This window comes from Phocoena sinus, chromosome 17 (assembly GCF_008692025.1).
Source record: "Phocoena sinus isolate mPhoSin1 chromosome 17, mPhoSin1.pri, whole genome shotgun sequence".
Lineage (NCBI taxonomy): Eukaryota > Metazoa > Chordata > Mammalia > Artiodactyla > Phocoenidae > Phocoena > Phocoena sinus.
Window position 1 is genome coordinate 77772858 of NC_045779.1, and position 15591 is coordinate 77788448.

The 15591-nt window shown below is 51.7% G+C and overlaps 2 protein-coding genes across 5 annotated transcripts in view; one reads left to right on the forward strand and one right to left on the reverse strand.

Annotated features, from left to right (window-relative positions):
- Window positions 1–15591, forward strand: part of LOC116742260 (basic proline-rich protein-like) — a gene marked incomplete at its 5' end in the record, with an annotated part of 114428 nt that overhangs the window by 35404 nt on the left and 63433 nt on the right. The gene's annotated exons all lie outside the window — the stretch shown is intronic.
- The window catches only part of TSNARE1 (t-SNARE domain containing 1), an 82338-nt gene that overhangs the window by 24932 nt on the left and 41815 nt on the right, over window positions 1–15591 (reverse strand). For all 4 annotated transcript variants that reach the window (XM_032610130.1, XM_032610128.1, XM_032610132.1 and 1 more), the window contains 5 exons: window positions 15067–15144; window positions 14265–14334; window positions 9035–9125; window positions 6169–6243; window positions 5670–5729 (listed from right to left, as the gene is read on the reverse strand). In XM_032610130.1, the coding sequence (XP_032466021.1) occupies window positions 5670–5729; window positions 6169–6243; window positions 9035–9125; window positions 14265–14334; window positions 15067–15144 (374 nt within the window). The remainder of the gene's footprint in view (window positions 1–5669; window positions 5730–6168; window positions 6244–9034; window positions 9126–14264; window positions 14335–15066; window positions 15145–15591) is intronic.

Below are 15591 nucleotides of genomic sequence, written 5' to 3' on the forward strand. Positions count from 1 at the left end.
TGCCTTGGGACAGAGGCCGGCCCAGAAGCACCTGGCGGCTGCCCACTGCCTAGGTCTGGGTAGGAGACTGACCCAGGGCCCAGCTGAGGCTGCGGCCGACAACAGCCAAGAAGGCTGACTCCAGAGAAGCCAACCTGCCCCTGCTCACAGCCACACCCGGCACTCAGCTCAGAGGAGAGCCAGCAGGCAGCGGCCACCCCTGCTCCTGCCAGGACCAGGACCACCGGTCCGCAGATGACGGCCCCGAAGTCCGGGGGATGCGGCCACATCCCCGGGCTGAATCCTGCAGTATATCGTCTCATCAACTACAGCTTGCAAAATTCCTGGAAATAATCTAATCTTTCATAACTTCTCAGAAGCACTGTTGACCACTGTCTTCCTCTTTAAGAAAAACTCTACTGAAATAGGACATCAGTAGTTGAATGCACAAATCACAAGTGTAGCTCGGTCTGTGAACTGTAACCAAAGGAAGACTTCCGGGTCAAGAAACGGACATTCCAGCCTCCTCCTCATTATGCTGTCCCCTACCAAGGGTAGGGGCTTCTAGCTCTGCCCGTTGGTTTGGTCCGGTTTTGACCTCTATCCTCTTTGGGCTCAGCGTGTGTCCGAGATGTCACCGGGGCCTTGCTGGCCACAGCACAACCCTTCTGCTGCCACAGTCTCCCATTTACGGACTCAGCACAAATGCTCTGTCCATCCCACCGCAGGCTGGCTCTCTCCCAGGTGTCTGCTGCCGTATGTCACGTGTGCTCAGCGCTCTTCTACGTGACTTTTCACTGGGTATACATTTGAGGTGGAGCTGCAAGGCCACAGACAGGACGACATTTCACTCCACAGGTGTGTTCAGCTACCAGAGAGGGGGCACCCTTCACACTCCCGTCTACCGCACAAGGTCTCCGGCTGCCCCACAGCCCTGCCGGCGTTCAGCACGCTCCTCCATTTTCATTAGTTTTTAGTCGTGCTGGTGGGTGTGAGGTGTGCAGAGATGGAGCATCGTGGGTTAACTTTGCCTGCTTCTAATGACACATGCTGAGCACACACCCACGTGCTTACCAGCCATTCCGACGTCCCTTTTGAACGTGCATGCCCAAGGTGTTTGCCCTTTTATGTTTTTGAATTGAGTTGTCTGTCTTTTTCCTACTGATTTGTAAGAGATCTTTACATATTATGAAGTCCTTTCAGATACGTGATGTGCAAATGCCTTCTCTCACTCTGTGGGTCACCTCTTCGCTCTCTGAGGGTTGTACAGACTGTAACAAAGTCAAGTTTATCACGTTTTCTTTATAGTAAGTACATTTTCATCTGTGTGGGAGGAAGATAGCCTCCTATGGTAGCCTCTAGAATCTTCACTGCCTTACCATTCACATTTAGATCTGTGATCCAGGGAAGTGTTCTGAGCCTGGGTGAACCGGGGTGAAGGATCTGCTGGGGGTGGCAGCCTTGTGCCAGCAGTGCTCCAGCCCCCTCCCAGCCATACAGCGATGGCCCTGGGCCCGCAGCACTTCCTGGCTGAGAGGGTACTCACAGCCTGAGCTGGCTTGTCGCCTCGTGTGGACATCCTGCCCTGCACACCGCTCCTCAGTCACTCTGACACCAAGATGAAGCGGGCACGGTGTTCGGACCTGTACTTGCCGTGTGCGCAACAGGACCTTTCCCAGCTCGACCATCAGCCCATCAGCATCAAGTCCTGTGCAAATCCTGTGCCTCCCACTGCGTGGCAGTGCACCTCCCACAAACCAGGTAATCACATATGTGTGAGTCTGCGTCTATATGCGACTCTGACCCCACTGGTCTGTTTGCTTAGCCTTCAACAAATACCACACTGTTCCAATTTCTGTTGCTTTACATGGTGTTCTGATACCTGGGAATGTAAACCCTCAGTTCTGTTCTTCAAAATTGTCTTCATTATTCAGGGGTCTTTATATTTCCATATAGATTTTATGATCAGTTTGACAATTTACACACACATCATATACAAACACATATTCAAAACCTGCTAGGATTTTTATTTGGATTGTATTGAACCTACAGAACCACTTGGTGAGAATTTGACATCTTTATACATCAAATTCTCCAATCTACAAATATGGTGCACCCCTCCATTATTTAACCTTCTGTAATTTCTCTCAGTAATGTTTTATAGTTTTCTATATAGAAGCTTCAACAACTGGTCATAGATTTCTTCCTAGTTTTGATGCTTTTATAAATGCTATCACTTTTTAAGTATCATTTCCAAATTGCCTTTTGCTGGCACACACAATGTTTTCTTGCATACTGACGTAACAGAAATCCTGCTACATTCACTTACGAACTCTTAAGTTTCATCAGATTCATTCACATTTTCTAGTTACACAATCATGTTGTCTGTGAAGGGGTTTTAAACCTTCCCAATTTTAAACCTTTTATTTCTTTTTCATCTCTTATTGCACTGGATATGCCCTCAGTGCAATGGAGAATAGAAGCAATAATACTGGACACCGTGTCTCCTCCTCACTCTCAGGAGAAAAGATTTTAATATCTCACCAGTGAGTGTGCTGCTGACTGGTAGACTTTTGAAGATACCCTTTACCAGATTAAAGGCATTCCTATCTCCTCCTAGTTTGTGGAAAGTTTTGAGTCCCCCTAAGTGGGTACTGAATTTTACCAAATGCTCTTCCGTGTCTATTGAGATGATCAAATAGATTTTCTTTCTTACTGAATTAACATGGTAAATTACTGATTATTTCTGAATGGAAACCAACCTTGCATCCCTAGAATAAATCCTACTTTATAACGATGTATTACCTTTATATATATTGCTAGACTTCGCTTATTAACATTTTGGTTAGGATTTTTGCTTCTATGCTCGTGAGACAGCATGTTATTTTCCATTTACTAGCCTCATAAAGCAAGGTGGGATGTATACCCTCTTTCTATATTCTATATAAGAGTTTGTGTAAACTGGTATCATTTATTCCTCAACTATTTGGGAGAATTCATCAGTAAAGCCATCTAGTCTGAAGTTTTATTGCTAGGATGCTTGTTAATTATGGATTTCATTTCTTTAATAAATACTGGACTTTCCAGATTTTTCACACATCCTGGGAGGTTACGTTTTTCTTTAAAAACTTGTACTTCATGTAAGTTGTCAAATTTATGGGTATGAAGTTGCTAACAGTTATCTTATGACTTTTTTTTTAGTTTCAGAAGCTATAATGATATAGCCATTTTCATTACTGATACGAGTGATTTGTATTTTCTCTCCGTATCTTGATCAGCCTTGTAGGATTTAACGATTTCATCAATCATTCTAAAGAACCAATCTTTGGCTTTGTTGAGTTTGTCTATTGCACATCTATTTTATTTTTCACTGGTCTCTGCTTTTTCCTATATATTTTCTTTGGATTTAATTTTTTGTTGTTTTTCTAGCCATTTGAGATTGAGAATTAGATCACTAATTTTCACACGTGCTTCTTTTCTAATATATGTATTTAAAGTTATAAACTTCCCTCTAAGCACTGCTTTAGTTGCAACCCATAAGCTTTGATTTGTTGCATTTTCCTTTTTGTTCAAGATGATTTCTAATTTCTACTAGGGTTTCTTCTTTGATCCATGGGTTATTTCAAATTATATTATTTAAATTCTCAACCCCTGGTGTTGAGAATTTTGTTACCAGATTCTAGTTTAATTGCACTCTGGCTAGAGAACATATTCAGTATTATGTCAGTCATTTAGAATCTGCTGAGACTTGCTTTACCATCCAGCATATGCATCATGTGTATATTCTCTTAGTGTCATAAATATCAATTAGGTCAGTGCATTAATCAGTAGTATTGCTTGAATATTTTATATCCTTCCTGAATTTTTTCAATTTATTTTATTAGTCATCTAGAGTGGTGCGTCATACTTTCCGACTGTGATCGTGGATTTACTAGCTTTCCTTTTACTACTATCAGTTTTGCTTTATATTTCTATTTTTGAGGGTATATTGTTAGGTACATATAAATTTAAAATTATGTCTTCCATTTGAATTCACTTTTTATCCTTACAAAATATACCTCTGTATGCCCACTAAGAATTCTTCATGTGAAGTCTACTTGTTCTGATATTAATATGGCTATAACAGCTTTCTTTAGCTTTTGGTTGCACAGTGTATTTTTTTCCATATTTTTACTTTCAACATTTTTCTGGATTTATATTTAAGGTTTGACTCCTCTGAGCACTACACAGCTTTTTTCTTTTAACCAAGTCTGACCATCTGTGCCTTTTAATTGGAAGGGTTAGTCCATTTTAGCTTAGCATAAGTGGTATAAATCAACCATCTTACAATTTATTTCCTATTTTTTCCTGTTTTGTGTTGATTTCTTTTTTTTTTTTTTGCTTTTAAATTAAGCATTTGTTTTATTATTTCATAGGTACCTCTCTATTTATGTTACACTGTCTATTCTTGTATTGTCCTTTTAGTATTACCCACAATGCAATATGCATCCTTGGATTATTACAGCCTACCTTACGTTGGTATTTTTGTCTCTTCTCTGATGACGCAAGGACATTACAATACCTTAACACCATTTACCTCCTTTATGTCCTCTGTGCTGTTGTTGTACAAGTATTTTCATTTGCCCCATATCTTAAGCCTCACAAGTGATTATTATTATTACTCAACAGTCAACATGAATTTAGGTGTATCCACATTTTATTGTTTTCAGTGCCCATAATTCCTTCCTCCATTACTATGCTTCCATCTGGGACTATCTTCCTTCTTCTACTTTTAGAGAGTTCTGTTGATGAATTCTCTCAGTTTTTGTTTCTCTAAATATGTTTTCATTTCACCTTTCCTTCTGAAAAATATTTTCACCAGATGTAGAACTCCAGGTTGGTAGTTATTTTCTTTCAACTGTCCTCTGGTTTCCACTGTTTCTTTTAAAAAGTCAAGTGTAAGTCTCATTGCTTTTTAAAAAATAATGTGACTTTTTCTTGGGCATCTAAGATTTTTTTTTCTGGCTTTAATCTGCTTTTAAGATTTTATTTTTGTCTTTGGTTTTCAAGTTTTTTATTATGAAGTGACTAAGCGTAGCTTTAAGAAACAGGATAACTTTATCCTAGTCATCATAGAGCTTCTTCAATCTGTGGCTTGAAGTATTTGGACAGTTTTGGAAAATTCTCAACCATTACCTCTTCAAATATTGTTTCTGTCCATTCTCTCTCTCCCCTGTTCATCTAGGACTCCAATTACACTCTTTACTGGATTTTCTATCATTCCTACTCACAGGAGGGTTGGTCTAATACAAGTTGGTCCCGTACAGTAGGCAGAACTGTCAGCAAGCACTTCCCTGTATCAAGCCCATGCCAGAGACCTGAGGGTAAAATGTCAATTTCTTTTTCTGTTTTAAGGATATTTAATTCATAATTTTAATTTATTTTATTTATTTTACCTACATTTTTATTGAAGTCTAGTTGATTTACAATATTGTGTTAACTTCTGCTGTACAGCAAAGTGATTCAGTTATACATGTATACATTATTTTTTATATTCTTTTCCATTACGGTTTATCATACGATATTGACTATAGTTCTCTGTGCTATACGGTAGGACCTTGGTCCTCCCTGCCCTTCCCGGAGCCCCAGTGGCACTGGATTCTATGCTGTCCTCTAACACCCACTGACCAGGGTAAATACTCAGCACCCACCTGCTGCTTGCCAACCCTCTGTGCTGTGGGAAGCAGTGCTCTGGACTTTTCTGCAATTTTCTGTTGGATAAAGTACAAGAAAAGGGAGACGGGAAGAACAGAAAAGGTGGGGAAAAGAGAAGAAACAGTCAGATAAACACAAAGTACTGGACGATGACCAATAGCAAAGCACACCTTCAGCTGCCCCAGGACTCTGGAAAACTGGGAGCTTGGCTGGGCTTGGGGGCTGATCTGCTAGATGGCTTCCTCCCACACACTCAGGCGGGTGTGGAAGGATGGGTGATACCTGTTCTCCCACCTCCCAGGGGGCTGTCATGAGGACCCTCTTGGGCAGCACTCCAGAGGTAAACATCCCTCACTTGCACACATGCTGTGGTCCCACCAGCCAGATCCTGGCGATTATCCAACGTCTGCAAGGTGGCCCTTCCTCTGCTTTGGGGGATGGGACTGTACCAGGCCGACCCAGAGTGGGTGCTCAGGGGACCTGCAGGGGCCTCACCTTTTGCACCACTCCATAGCTCTGGATGGCGTCTGAAAGCTGAGTTTTCAGACGGTCCAGCTGAAGACGCTCCTGCTGCAAGGAGGGGGAGGGGGGGCTTCAACAGGCTGCCGAGGCCTCATCTTGCCCCCGCGGCCCCTCCACCCCTGGGCACTTCAGTTCACTATGCTCCTGTGCCCCTCCCGTCCCGCCTGGCAGCACCTGCGCCACAGCGTCCCCGTCCGTCCATCTCCAGCCTCACGGCCGTCACCATCCCCTCTGCCATTAGAACTGGGTTCATCCCCATCTTCATCAGCCGCTGCCGTCATCTCCATCACCTCAGACACCATCAAGGGCTCCACGGGCTCAGCCAGCATCACCGTGAACACCATCTCCACCCAAACCACAGGCATCGTCAACACTGACCTCGGGGCCAGCCGCTCTAACGTGATATGCCTGTCCTGTCCCCAAAACAAACTACTCGGGTGAGAGGTGTTACGATCCCCACCTAACAGCTCAGGAGATCTTGGGCACAAGTCCTAAGTGGCCTGTTCAAGGTCACACAGGTGGTGAGGCTGCATCTCATCCCCAGCATCAGAACTGCAGTCGGCAAACCATCCATCCTGCCCCCAGCACCTCAGCACTCACACACGGCCTCTGTCCTCCTGCTGGAATGGGACCTCATCTCTTGTTCGTCTCTGCACCCCAGCGTCAAGGATGAAACCCGGCACAGAGCCAGCACTCAAGGCATACTGACAGACGAGGGAACGGGCAAGCAAGCCCTGGACCCGACACCGCCAGGCCATCAGGAGCCACAGCCCCTCCTCTCTCACCACACAGCACTAGCACCAATGGAGCCACGCCAGTCCCAGCGTCCTTGGACCAGGACGCGGACACAGGCTCCTGGTCCCCTCCTGCCCCCAGCACCTCCTGTCAGCTCCCAGGAGGGCCCTGGACACTCCCCAGACCCTGCGTCTCAAGTCCCAGAACCCAGCCCTCACTGCCACCACGCACCCCATGCAAGCCCATGCGTGAGAAGGAGCCGCGGGGCACCAGCAGGCCAGGCGCGTTTCGGGAGACCAGCTCTCCAACACCTGCCCTTCCAGGGCACTTGGCAGTGTCTGGGCCTCACAGTTCCGTGTGGCCGCAGCTCTGTGGAGTCTGTTTCAGTGTCCAGGTAAGGCTCTTATAATTGGCACCATATGTATGCCCCAGGACAGACCTAAGAGTCCAAGGGGCTATTTAGTGCTTTTGAGCAAAACATCTCCAGCTCTGCAGCCCACGTGATCCACCACCAGCTCCAGGTGATGGGCTCAGCCTTTCTTCCCTGCGAGAGCAGTGACCCACGCTGCCCACCTGGACAAGACGTGCTCCCGCAGGACCTCATTTGTGTTCTCCCGGCATCTGGCAGAGCAGGGGTGCAATAAATGTTTGTTGGTTCTCAGATGGATGGATGGGTGGGTAGATGGCTGGGTAAGTCAGTGGACGGGCAGGTAAATGGATGGAGGGACAGATGGACAGACAGGGGGGCCGGCGGGTGGGTGGATGGAAAGAAGGAAGGATATATTAGGCTAAAAGTGAGCCCTCTGAACTCCCAAGGGGGTCAACTCTGCTTTCCAGCCCTCGTGACATACACAGAGCCGGGGACGTGGGTCACAAGGCCACACGTGAACAGGCCCGTGAACACCAAGGCCTCAGAACCGCTGCAGACGCTGCCCTGTGCTGCGTGAACCCTGGGCGAAGGCCAGGACCAGGCGCCTGCCTCTGGTCCCGACGACCAGGCTGTGATTGTTATATCGCACGCAGAGCAGTGCCCGCCACTCCCAGCAAAGCTCTGAGCGCTTCCTCCACCTGGGACCTCGGGTGCACCCTGCCCACGCCATGCAGGGACACCTGACCCCTGATCCTAGGACGTTTTTTTAAGTGTATTTTTTTTTTTTATCAAAGTGTAACTCAAGTTTTCGAGCCGGGTCTATGCTATTAGGTAACAATCCATCTATCTTAGGTGTACAGCTCACCTTAAGTGTAAGCTTCAGCTGTACACCCATCACCAGCACCTGGTTTTAGAACATCTCCATCGCCCCCAAAGTCCTCTGTGTCCTCCTGAGACCAGTCCCCAGCCCAGGCTACCACGTCTGCTTTCTGTCTCCAAAGGGACCTCCGGGCACCTCGGACCAACAGAACACACACGTGCTCCTCTCACCCCGCGGGAGCTCTGTGCTCGCCCAGGCTGAGCAGCATCAGCGGTCCACGCCTGCCCACTGCCGGACGGCGCCCGCGGGGCTCACCACGGGGCCTGAGTCTTCCTCACCAGAGGCAGGGCCTCTCTGCGAGGGGCCACACTTCAGCTTTTAGGATTTGGAGGTGGGTCTCTGCTGCTGTAGCTGCTGGCAGCCCTGGGCCACATGTAAACGAATGGGCAACAAACAAGCTTCACTGAAGAAAACAGGCCCCTGCTCTGTAACCCGCGAGGGCTTAACAACACTGCATGCTCTGGGCTCCCGCAACCTCTGGGGGAGCAGGTAGGGTGTGGATAACAGACAGCCGGCCAGGGCTGCAGGGCACGTGAGAGGCCAGTGGGGAGGGGCGGCGGGGACATGGGGGCTGTGAAGGGGCCGTGGTCTGGGATGCGGTGGCCGTGACCACGCTGAGGAGGCCGACGGTGAGTGCAGTGGCAGGAAGGGCACACGTAGAGGTGGCAGGTGGGTGAGGGGCACGTAGAGCGGGGCAGGGGGACAGGGCACTCTTGCCCAGGAGGCCGGGAGCCCACGGCACCTGCACCGCTGTCCGGCCCGCGGCCCAGTGAACAGAGGAACGCGCGACCTCTGCCCCGAGCAGCCGCGTGGTCAGCATCTGTCTCCCCACCCCGCGGCCCCAGGGAACATACCCGGGAGCAGCCCCGCAGGAGCTCAGCCATCTGCTTCAGGGCACTGGCACTGGCTGCGACCGCGTGGTTGGTCTGCTGCTGCACCGTGTGCCTGGAGTGCGTGTGGAGGGGAGAGAAGACCGGGGGGTGGGCAGCAGAAAGGGTGGATGACACAGAAGGGCAGCACGGCAGGTGGGGGGCTCGCGGAGGGACGGGAAAGTGCACAGGAAAGGAGGAGTCGTGCAGAGGAAAAAGGGAACAGACGGGAAGGACGTAAAGATAGGCCCAGGGAGGGACGGACACGGGAGGGGGGCAGGCGAGGCGGGGGGAAGGGGGAAATGACATGACACGGTGAACTCAGGTCAGCATCACCAAGCCCCTCACCTCCCAGCCCCCATGGACCCCATACCCAAGCCACGGGCTCGGTAGCTGCACCCCCAGGACCCCAGCCATGAGCCCTCCCTGTGGAAAGGCCGCTGTGGGTCAGCACTGGTCGGGGCCCAGGAAGCACGGTGGCCGCACAGGTGGCCCTGGGACCACTGCTGAGGAAAGCCCAGCCCTCTCCCAGGCCTCTGGGGGCCACGGTGAGACTCCCACCTCCAGACCCAGGAACATGGCGAGGCCGGGCCCAGGGCCTCTCCCAGCCCCTCAGTTTAAGAATCTGAGTGTGAACTTGAAGGTGCTGAAAAGACCAGCCCCTCGCCGCCTGGGGCTGACCACTGCCCCTGTGGATGGAGTGACACAGGGTAGACCCTGTCCTCAGGCCTCCTGCGGGCTCACAGGCCCAAGTGAGGGAAGGGCCCTGGCCTGGCTGCGGGGCGCAGACACCAGAGACCCTCCCGACCTTCAAGCTGCAGCGCAGATGCCCCTCTTTGCCCCCTGTGGGACCCCCACGTGGCAGCAGCAGGCGTGGGCACCACGGAGCCGGGTGCCGTCTGCAGAGGTGGACGCCCCAGGAGGCACGGGCAGGCCCCAGGCCCCAACGCTGGCCCCTGGGTCACACGGAGCTGCGGCATGTGGAAAGGGGGATGGGGGTGGCATAGGAAGGAGACTCTGCACCAGCCTAAGGGGGCGTGGGCCGAGGACGCGGTGCAGGGACCCTTTCCTCCCAGGTCGCCCGGAGGCCACGGGAAACAGCAGGGACACACGCCGTGTTTCCCCTCGGGATTTGGTCACGTGGTCGCTGGCGCCACAGAGCCCTCCCTCCTTGTCACACCTCCCACCCAGATAAGGAAATATTATGAATCCCAAATGTCAATAAATTTGACAGCTAAGATGAAAAAGAAAAATTCCTTGAAAGACAAGAATTATCAAAGCTGACTCAGGAAGAAACAGAAAACCTAAACAGCTCTACACCTACTGAAGGAATTAAATTTGTTCTCGAAAACATTCCTACAGATACAGACGACTTCACCATCAAATATTTAAAGAAGTAATATCAATACTATAGAGTCCTCCAGAAAACAGACAAGAAGGGACACTTACATTTTACGCGGCCAGCATTACCCTGATACCAAAACCTAAACAAAGAATCTAAAAGCAAAGAGCAGCAAAAGTCACATAACAGAGCAGCAAAAATCCTGCACGAAATATTAGAAACTTGAATCCAACCACATACAAAAAGGATAACATCGTCCAAGGAACGCAAGGTTGGTCTGACATCCAAAATCAATTAATGTAATCCTCATACTAACAGAACAAATTTATAAGGGAGAAAATCATCTCAGTAAACCATGCAGAAAAAGCATCCACAAAATTCAACAAGAATTCACGACAAGAGCTCTAAGAAAACTAGAAAAGAGAAGGGAAGGTGATCAACTTGCTGAAGAGAGTCTGTAAAGTCAAAGCAGCATCCTGTCTCTGCCAGGACAGGCGGGCGGCTCCCCCTGAACGGGCACCGGCACAGGCGTACACTTCCAGGACTGCCTACCTCCACGTGGAACTTCATAGGTTTATGACATTCTAACTGTAAAAGGACACGGTTACAACACTGTAACGGGACAAAAGAGGTAAGCAGCACACAGATTTAAAACAAAGAAGTGGAAGAGTCTCTGTCACAGACGACAGGTTCATTTATGTAGAAAAATCCTAGGGAATATGGAATCTAACGAGGGCACAGGGCACAGGCGATAAACAGAATCAGCTGTATTTCCATGTAGCGGAACCAAAAATGGGAAATGAAATTTAAGCAACAATACCTCTTACAATAGTATAAAAATATAGGGACTTCCCTGGTGGTGCAGTGGTTAAGAATTCACCTGTCAATGCAGGAGACACGGGTTCGATCCCTGGTCCAGGAAGATCCCACATGCCACAGAGCAACTAAGCCCATTAGCTACAACTACTGAACCTGTGCTCTGGAGCCCGCGAGACATAACTACTGAGCCCGCGTGCCACAACTACTGAAGCCCACGCACCTAGAGCCCGGGCTCCACAACAAAAGAAGCCACTGCAGTGAGAAGCCTGCACACCACAATGAAGAGTAGCCCCCGCTCGGAGCAACTAGAGAAAGCCCGCGCGCAGCAACGAAGACCCAACACGGCCAAAAATAAATAAATTAATTAATTAATTTTAAAATATATACATATGAAATCATTACCATAAATTTAACAAAATACATGCAAGACCAGTGCACTAAAACCTACAGGGAACTGCTGGAAAAAAAACACCTGTAAATGACACGAAAGCCGACCATGATCACGGGCAGGAAGACTCAGGATCCTATGACGCCAGTTCTCTTTAAATGGGTCTGCAGAGTCACTGTGACCCCATATAAAATTAGAGCAAGCTTCAAAAATCAGAAAAGGACAAGCTGACTCTAAAATTGATGTTGAAATACAACCAATCGGAAGTAGCCAAGACAATTTCAGAAAAGATGAGCAGAGCTGGAGGACGTCCAGCAGGGAGGTGAGGCCGCAGGGCAGACTTCCTGCCCGGGGCTCCTGGAAGGACCGTCCATTCATTCAGCTACTCTTGCCGGGGGGTGCCAGCAGTGCCCTGGGCTGACACCGATTAGCCTCGCCTTCACTCCCCGGCCACCTCGGCCAGTCTGGGAGCCCGTGCTGGGGGGCGGGACAGAGCCACTCACGGTGGCTGACAGAAATGACAAAGCCCACGCCTGTCTCACGCAAGATGAGAAAAACAGGTTCAACCTTGTGAGGTTCTCGTGAAGCTATATTTATTCAATTTGAAAGACTGTTCTTTCTCCTGAGATCAGATACTGCCTACTTCAGGAGTACTGAAATATCTTTATTTTTTAATATGATGGCAATAGTGGATGGTAGCGTACTTTTTTTTTTAGTGTCCTTACTTGGCAAAATACAAAAGCTGGCGACTGTCAACGTGGAGAAAATACCGACTTGACAACTCCGTGCTGTCTCAAGTCATTTAAAAATGCTAACGGCGGGCTTCCCTGGTGGCGCAGATGGTTGAGAGTCCGCCTGCCGATGCAGGGGACACGGGTTCGTGCCCCGGTCCGGGAAGATCCCACATGCCGCGGAGCGGCTGGGCCCGTGAGCCATGGCCACTGAGCCTGCGCGTCCGGAGCCTGTGCTCCGCAGCGGGAGAGGCCACAGCAGTGAGAGGCCCGCGTACCGCAAAAAAACAAAAAAAAAACTTAGGGGACTTCCCTGGTGGTGCAGTGCTTAAGAATCTGCCTGCTGGGCTTCCCTGGTGGCGCAGTGGTTGAGAGTCCGCCTGCCGATGCAGGGGACACGGGTTCGTTCCCCGGTCCGGGAAGATCCCACATGCCGCGGAGCGGCTGGGCCCGTGAGCCATGGCCGCTGAACCTGTGTGTCCGGAGCCTGTGCTCTGCAACAGGAGAGGCCACAGCAGTGAGAGGCCCGTGTACCGCAAAGAAAAAAAGAAAAATGCTAACGGTCCAGGAGGTGCACAAATTCCCCCCACATATGTGGCCATGGAAGGCTCTGGAAGGCCAGGACACACAGGCTAGGGAGCCTGGTCAGCCCCACCTGGAGGAGGGGCAGAGGGCTGGGGTTCCTGAGGGGCAGAGGGGGGCAGGAAGGCACTCAGCGAGCTGTGGACCTGGAAGCTGAGGCTGCAGGGGCGGGTGGGGAGCAGCTGGGGCCCAGGGAAGGGCCCGCTCCCCTCTCCAGACCCACATCGGTGATGGCATCCTCCAGCCCCCAGACCAGGCAGCCCAGGAAACGCGCTCAAGGGTCAGGGCTCTGAGAAGGCCACCTGTCTGACCCTGGGGACCACACTCCGGGAGCCCAACCCGGAAACAGGCAGCAGCACAGAGACAGACTGCACGTTCCTGATGGTGAAGACGGACCAGCCCGAGAGAGGTCCCGCATCTCAGCTGAACAACCACACAGAGCCGACAGCGCCGTCTGCGCCTCTGAAAGGCACGTCTTCAGTGTGCGACGGGGGCACGCACAGCCCCAACCCTAAGTGTGACGAGTAGGACCCAGGACATCAGTGACTGAAACGCGACTCCACGAAACGCCTGTGGGCCTGAGAAGAGGCTGGCAGGAGGCCACCCGAGTGCCCACGAGCACGCACTGCTTTCACCATCAGGAAACAATACATGCTACTTTTAAAAAGAAACATAAAGAATAACTTAAAGCAGAATTGCACACAAAATCTGCCGAGGGCCCTCTGTTGCCTTGCTCTGCACCCTGAGACTTGGCAGGGGTGGTCCCAGACTGCTTGGGTGGACGGAGAGAAGGAAGGAGGGGTGGGTGGACGGACGGACGAGTGGGTGGCTGGGTTCTGGCCTGTCCACTGAGAAGGTGCAGCTTGAGCCACACATCCAGCCCCTCCCGGGGCCTCAGAGTCTTCCTCCACGAAGGGGAACAGCCTTACCTACCCCCTTCCTTCCCAGGGTACTTGCGGGATGCAAGGAGCCGAGGGCAGGGCTGAGCCCCGCCAGCAGGAAGCCCTACCCCGCTGCCACAACAGCTAATTCCAAAGCATCAAGAATCATCAGGGCAGAGAACGCTAAACCCACCGGTGACTGGCCCAGACCTCGGAGGTGCAGCCGGAGCTCTGGCGTGTGGCAGACACGTGTGGGGACAGTCAGTGAAGCAAAAAGTGTGCAAGAGACGCATGTCCCGCCACCTGAGTGCACACCTGTACACAGGTGTGTCTACATGGGTGTCACACATCTGTGTTGGGGGTGGCCCCACGTGAGCCCAGCCAGCTGTCGGGCTGGTGTGTGGATGGGTCGGCATGCGAGTGGGTGCAGGGCACATCCGTGTACACCCACACGCACCACACGCATACTCACAGGCTGTCCCTCAGCTCCTGCGTGCCACTTGGCGTCCCCAGGGACCGGAGGCTCTGCTCCAAGAAGGCCACTGCCGAGAGAAGGGGGCAGGAGTCAGGGGCAGCGGGGCTCCACCACGCAGTCCCCACCCTCCAGGATGCGCCCCCAGCCTGCCTCTGTGCAGGGACGTGGGTGCCGAGACCCCACAGCAGGGCCCCAGGTCAGCCCTCTCCCCAGCTGTCCAGAGACAGAGGCCCAGGCCCGAGTAGGGCTCAGGGGCCCTGGGGAGCTGCCCCCGTGGGCCTCGCCCTGGCTCTGGGGAGGGAGGGGCTTCTCTCCCCCCCTGGTCAGCGCTCTCTGACCTGGGAGAGCTCAGAGTTCAGGGCAAACGCGAGCTCCCACCCACGAGGGTACAGGGGGCCCGGGCCACCCTGTGTCCATGCCCCTGTGTCCTGAGGGAGTGGAGGACAAGCCCTGTCCTCGTGGGCTGTGGCTCTCGCCCTGACCCCTAGCCTCGGTGACCTGTGAGGGGGCGGCCCTGCCAGTCTGAGGGAGGCTCTGACACGCTCCTCCCCAGGGGGCCCATCCAGGTCCCAGGTGTGCGACGGGGGAGGGAGGAACGGGCCCAAGAGGGCACCTGCCGAGGACACAGCCCAGCCTGAGCCCAAAGCACTGGGCTCATGCCCTGCCCCCACCCCACTGTCCTGCGTCGGCAGGGCCTGGGCCACAGGGCAACCTAGTGCGGGAGGCCACCACCCCGAACCTCCCGCAGTGCACTCCGCAGCCCGGATCAGGGCAGGGTGAGGCCAGGGCACTAACTCACCATTGGAGTTGATTCGGAAGACGCTGGCCGACGTCTCCTGGAACAGTTCCTGGAGATCACTCAGGTCCATCTCGGTGGCTGCGAGGAGACAGGAAGGGGAGGTCACATCTTCACTGTGCAGCCTGAAGGTGGATCCCTGGGTGGATCCCAGGGCCACCATGCTTGGGCAGAGCCACCCCCTCCCAGCTGTGTCCCCTCGGGGTCCAGCAGAGCCTCAGAGACAGAACAGGAGCCACAATGCTCAGTGGGGGGCGAAGAGAAGGGCAAAGGGGGCAGCTCCTCGGGCCAAGCCCCCACTGCTGGGCACGCCCCAGGGCAACGGCAGCCTCAGAAACTGCGGAAGCCAGAAAACCCCGCAATGACATCTTTAAGCACTGAAAAGAAAGGAAAAAAAAAATCAGTCAACCAGAACTCTGTACCTAGTGGAGATATATTTCAAAACTAGAGGCAAAATAAAGACTGATTCTCAGACAGAAAAAAGCTGAGAGAAGCTCTTTCAGCCAGAGATGCAGGACAGGAAATGTT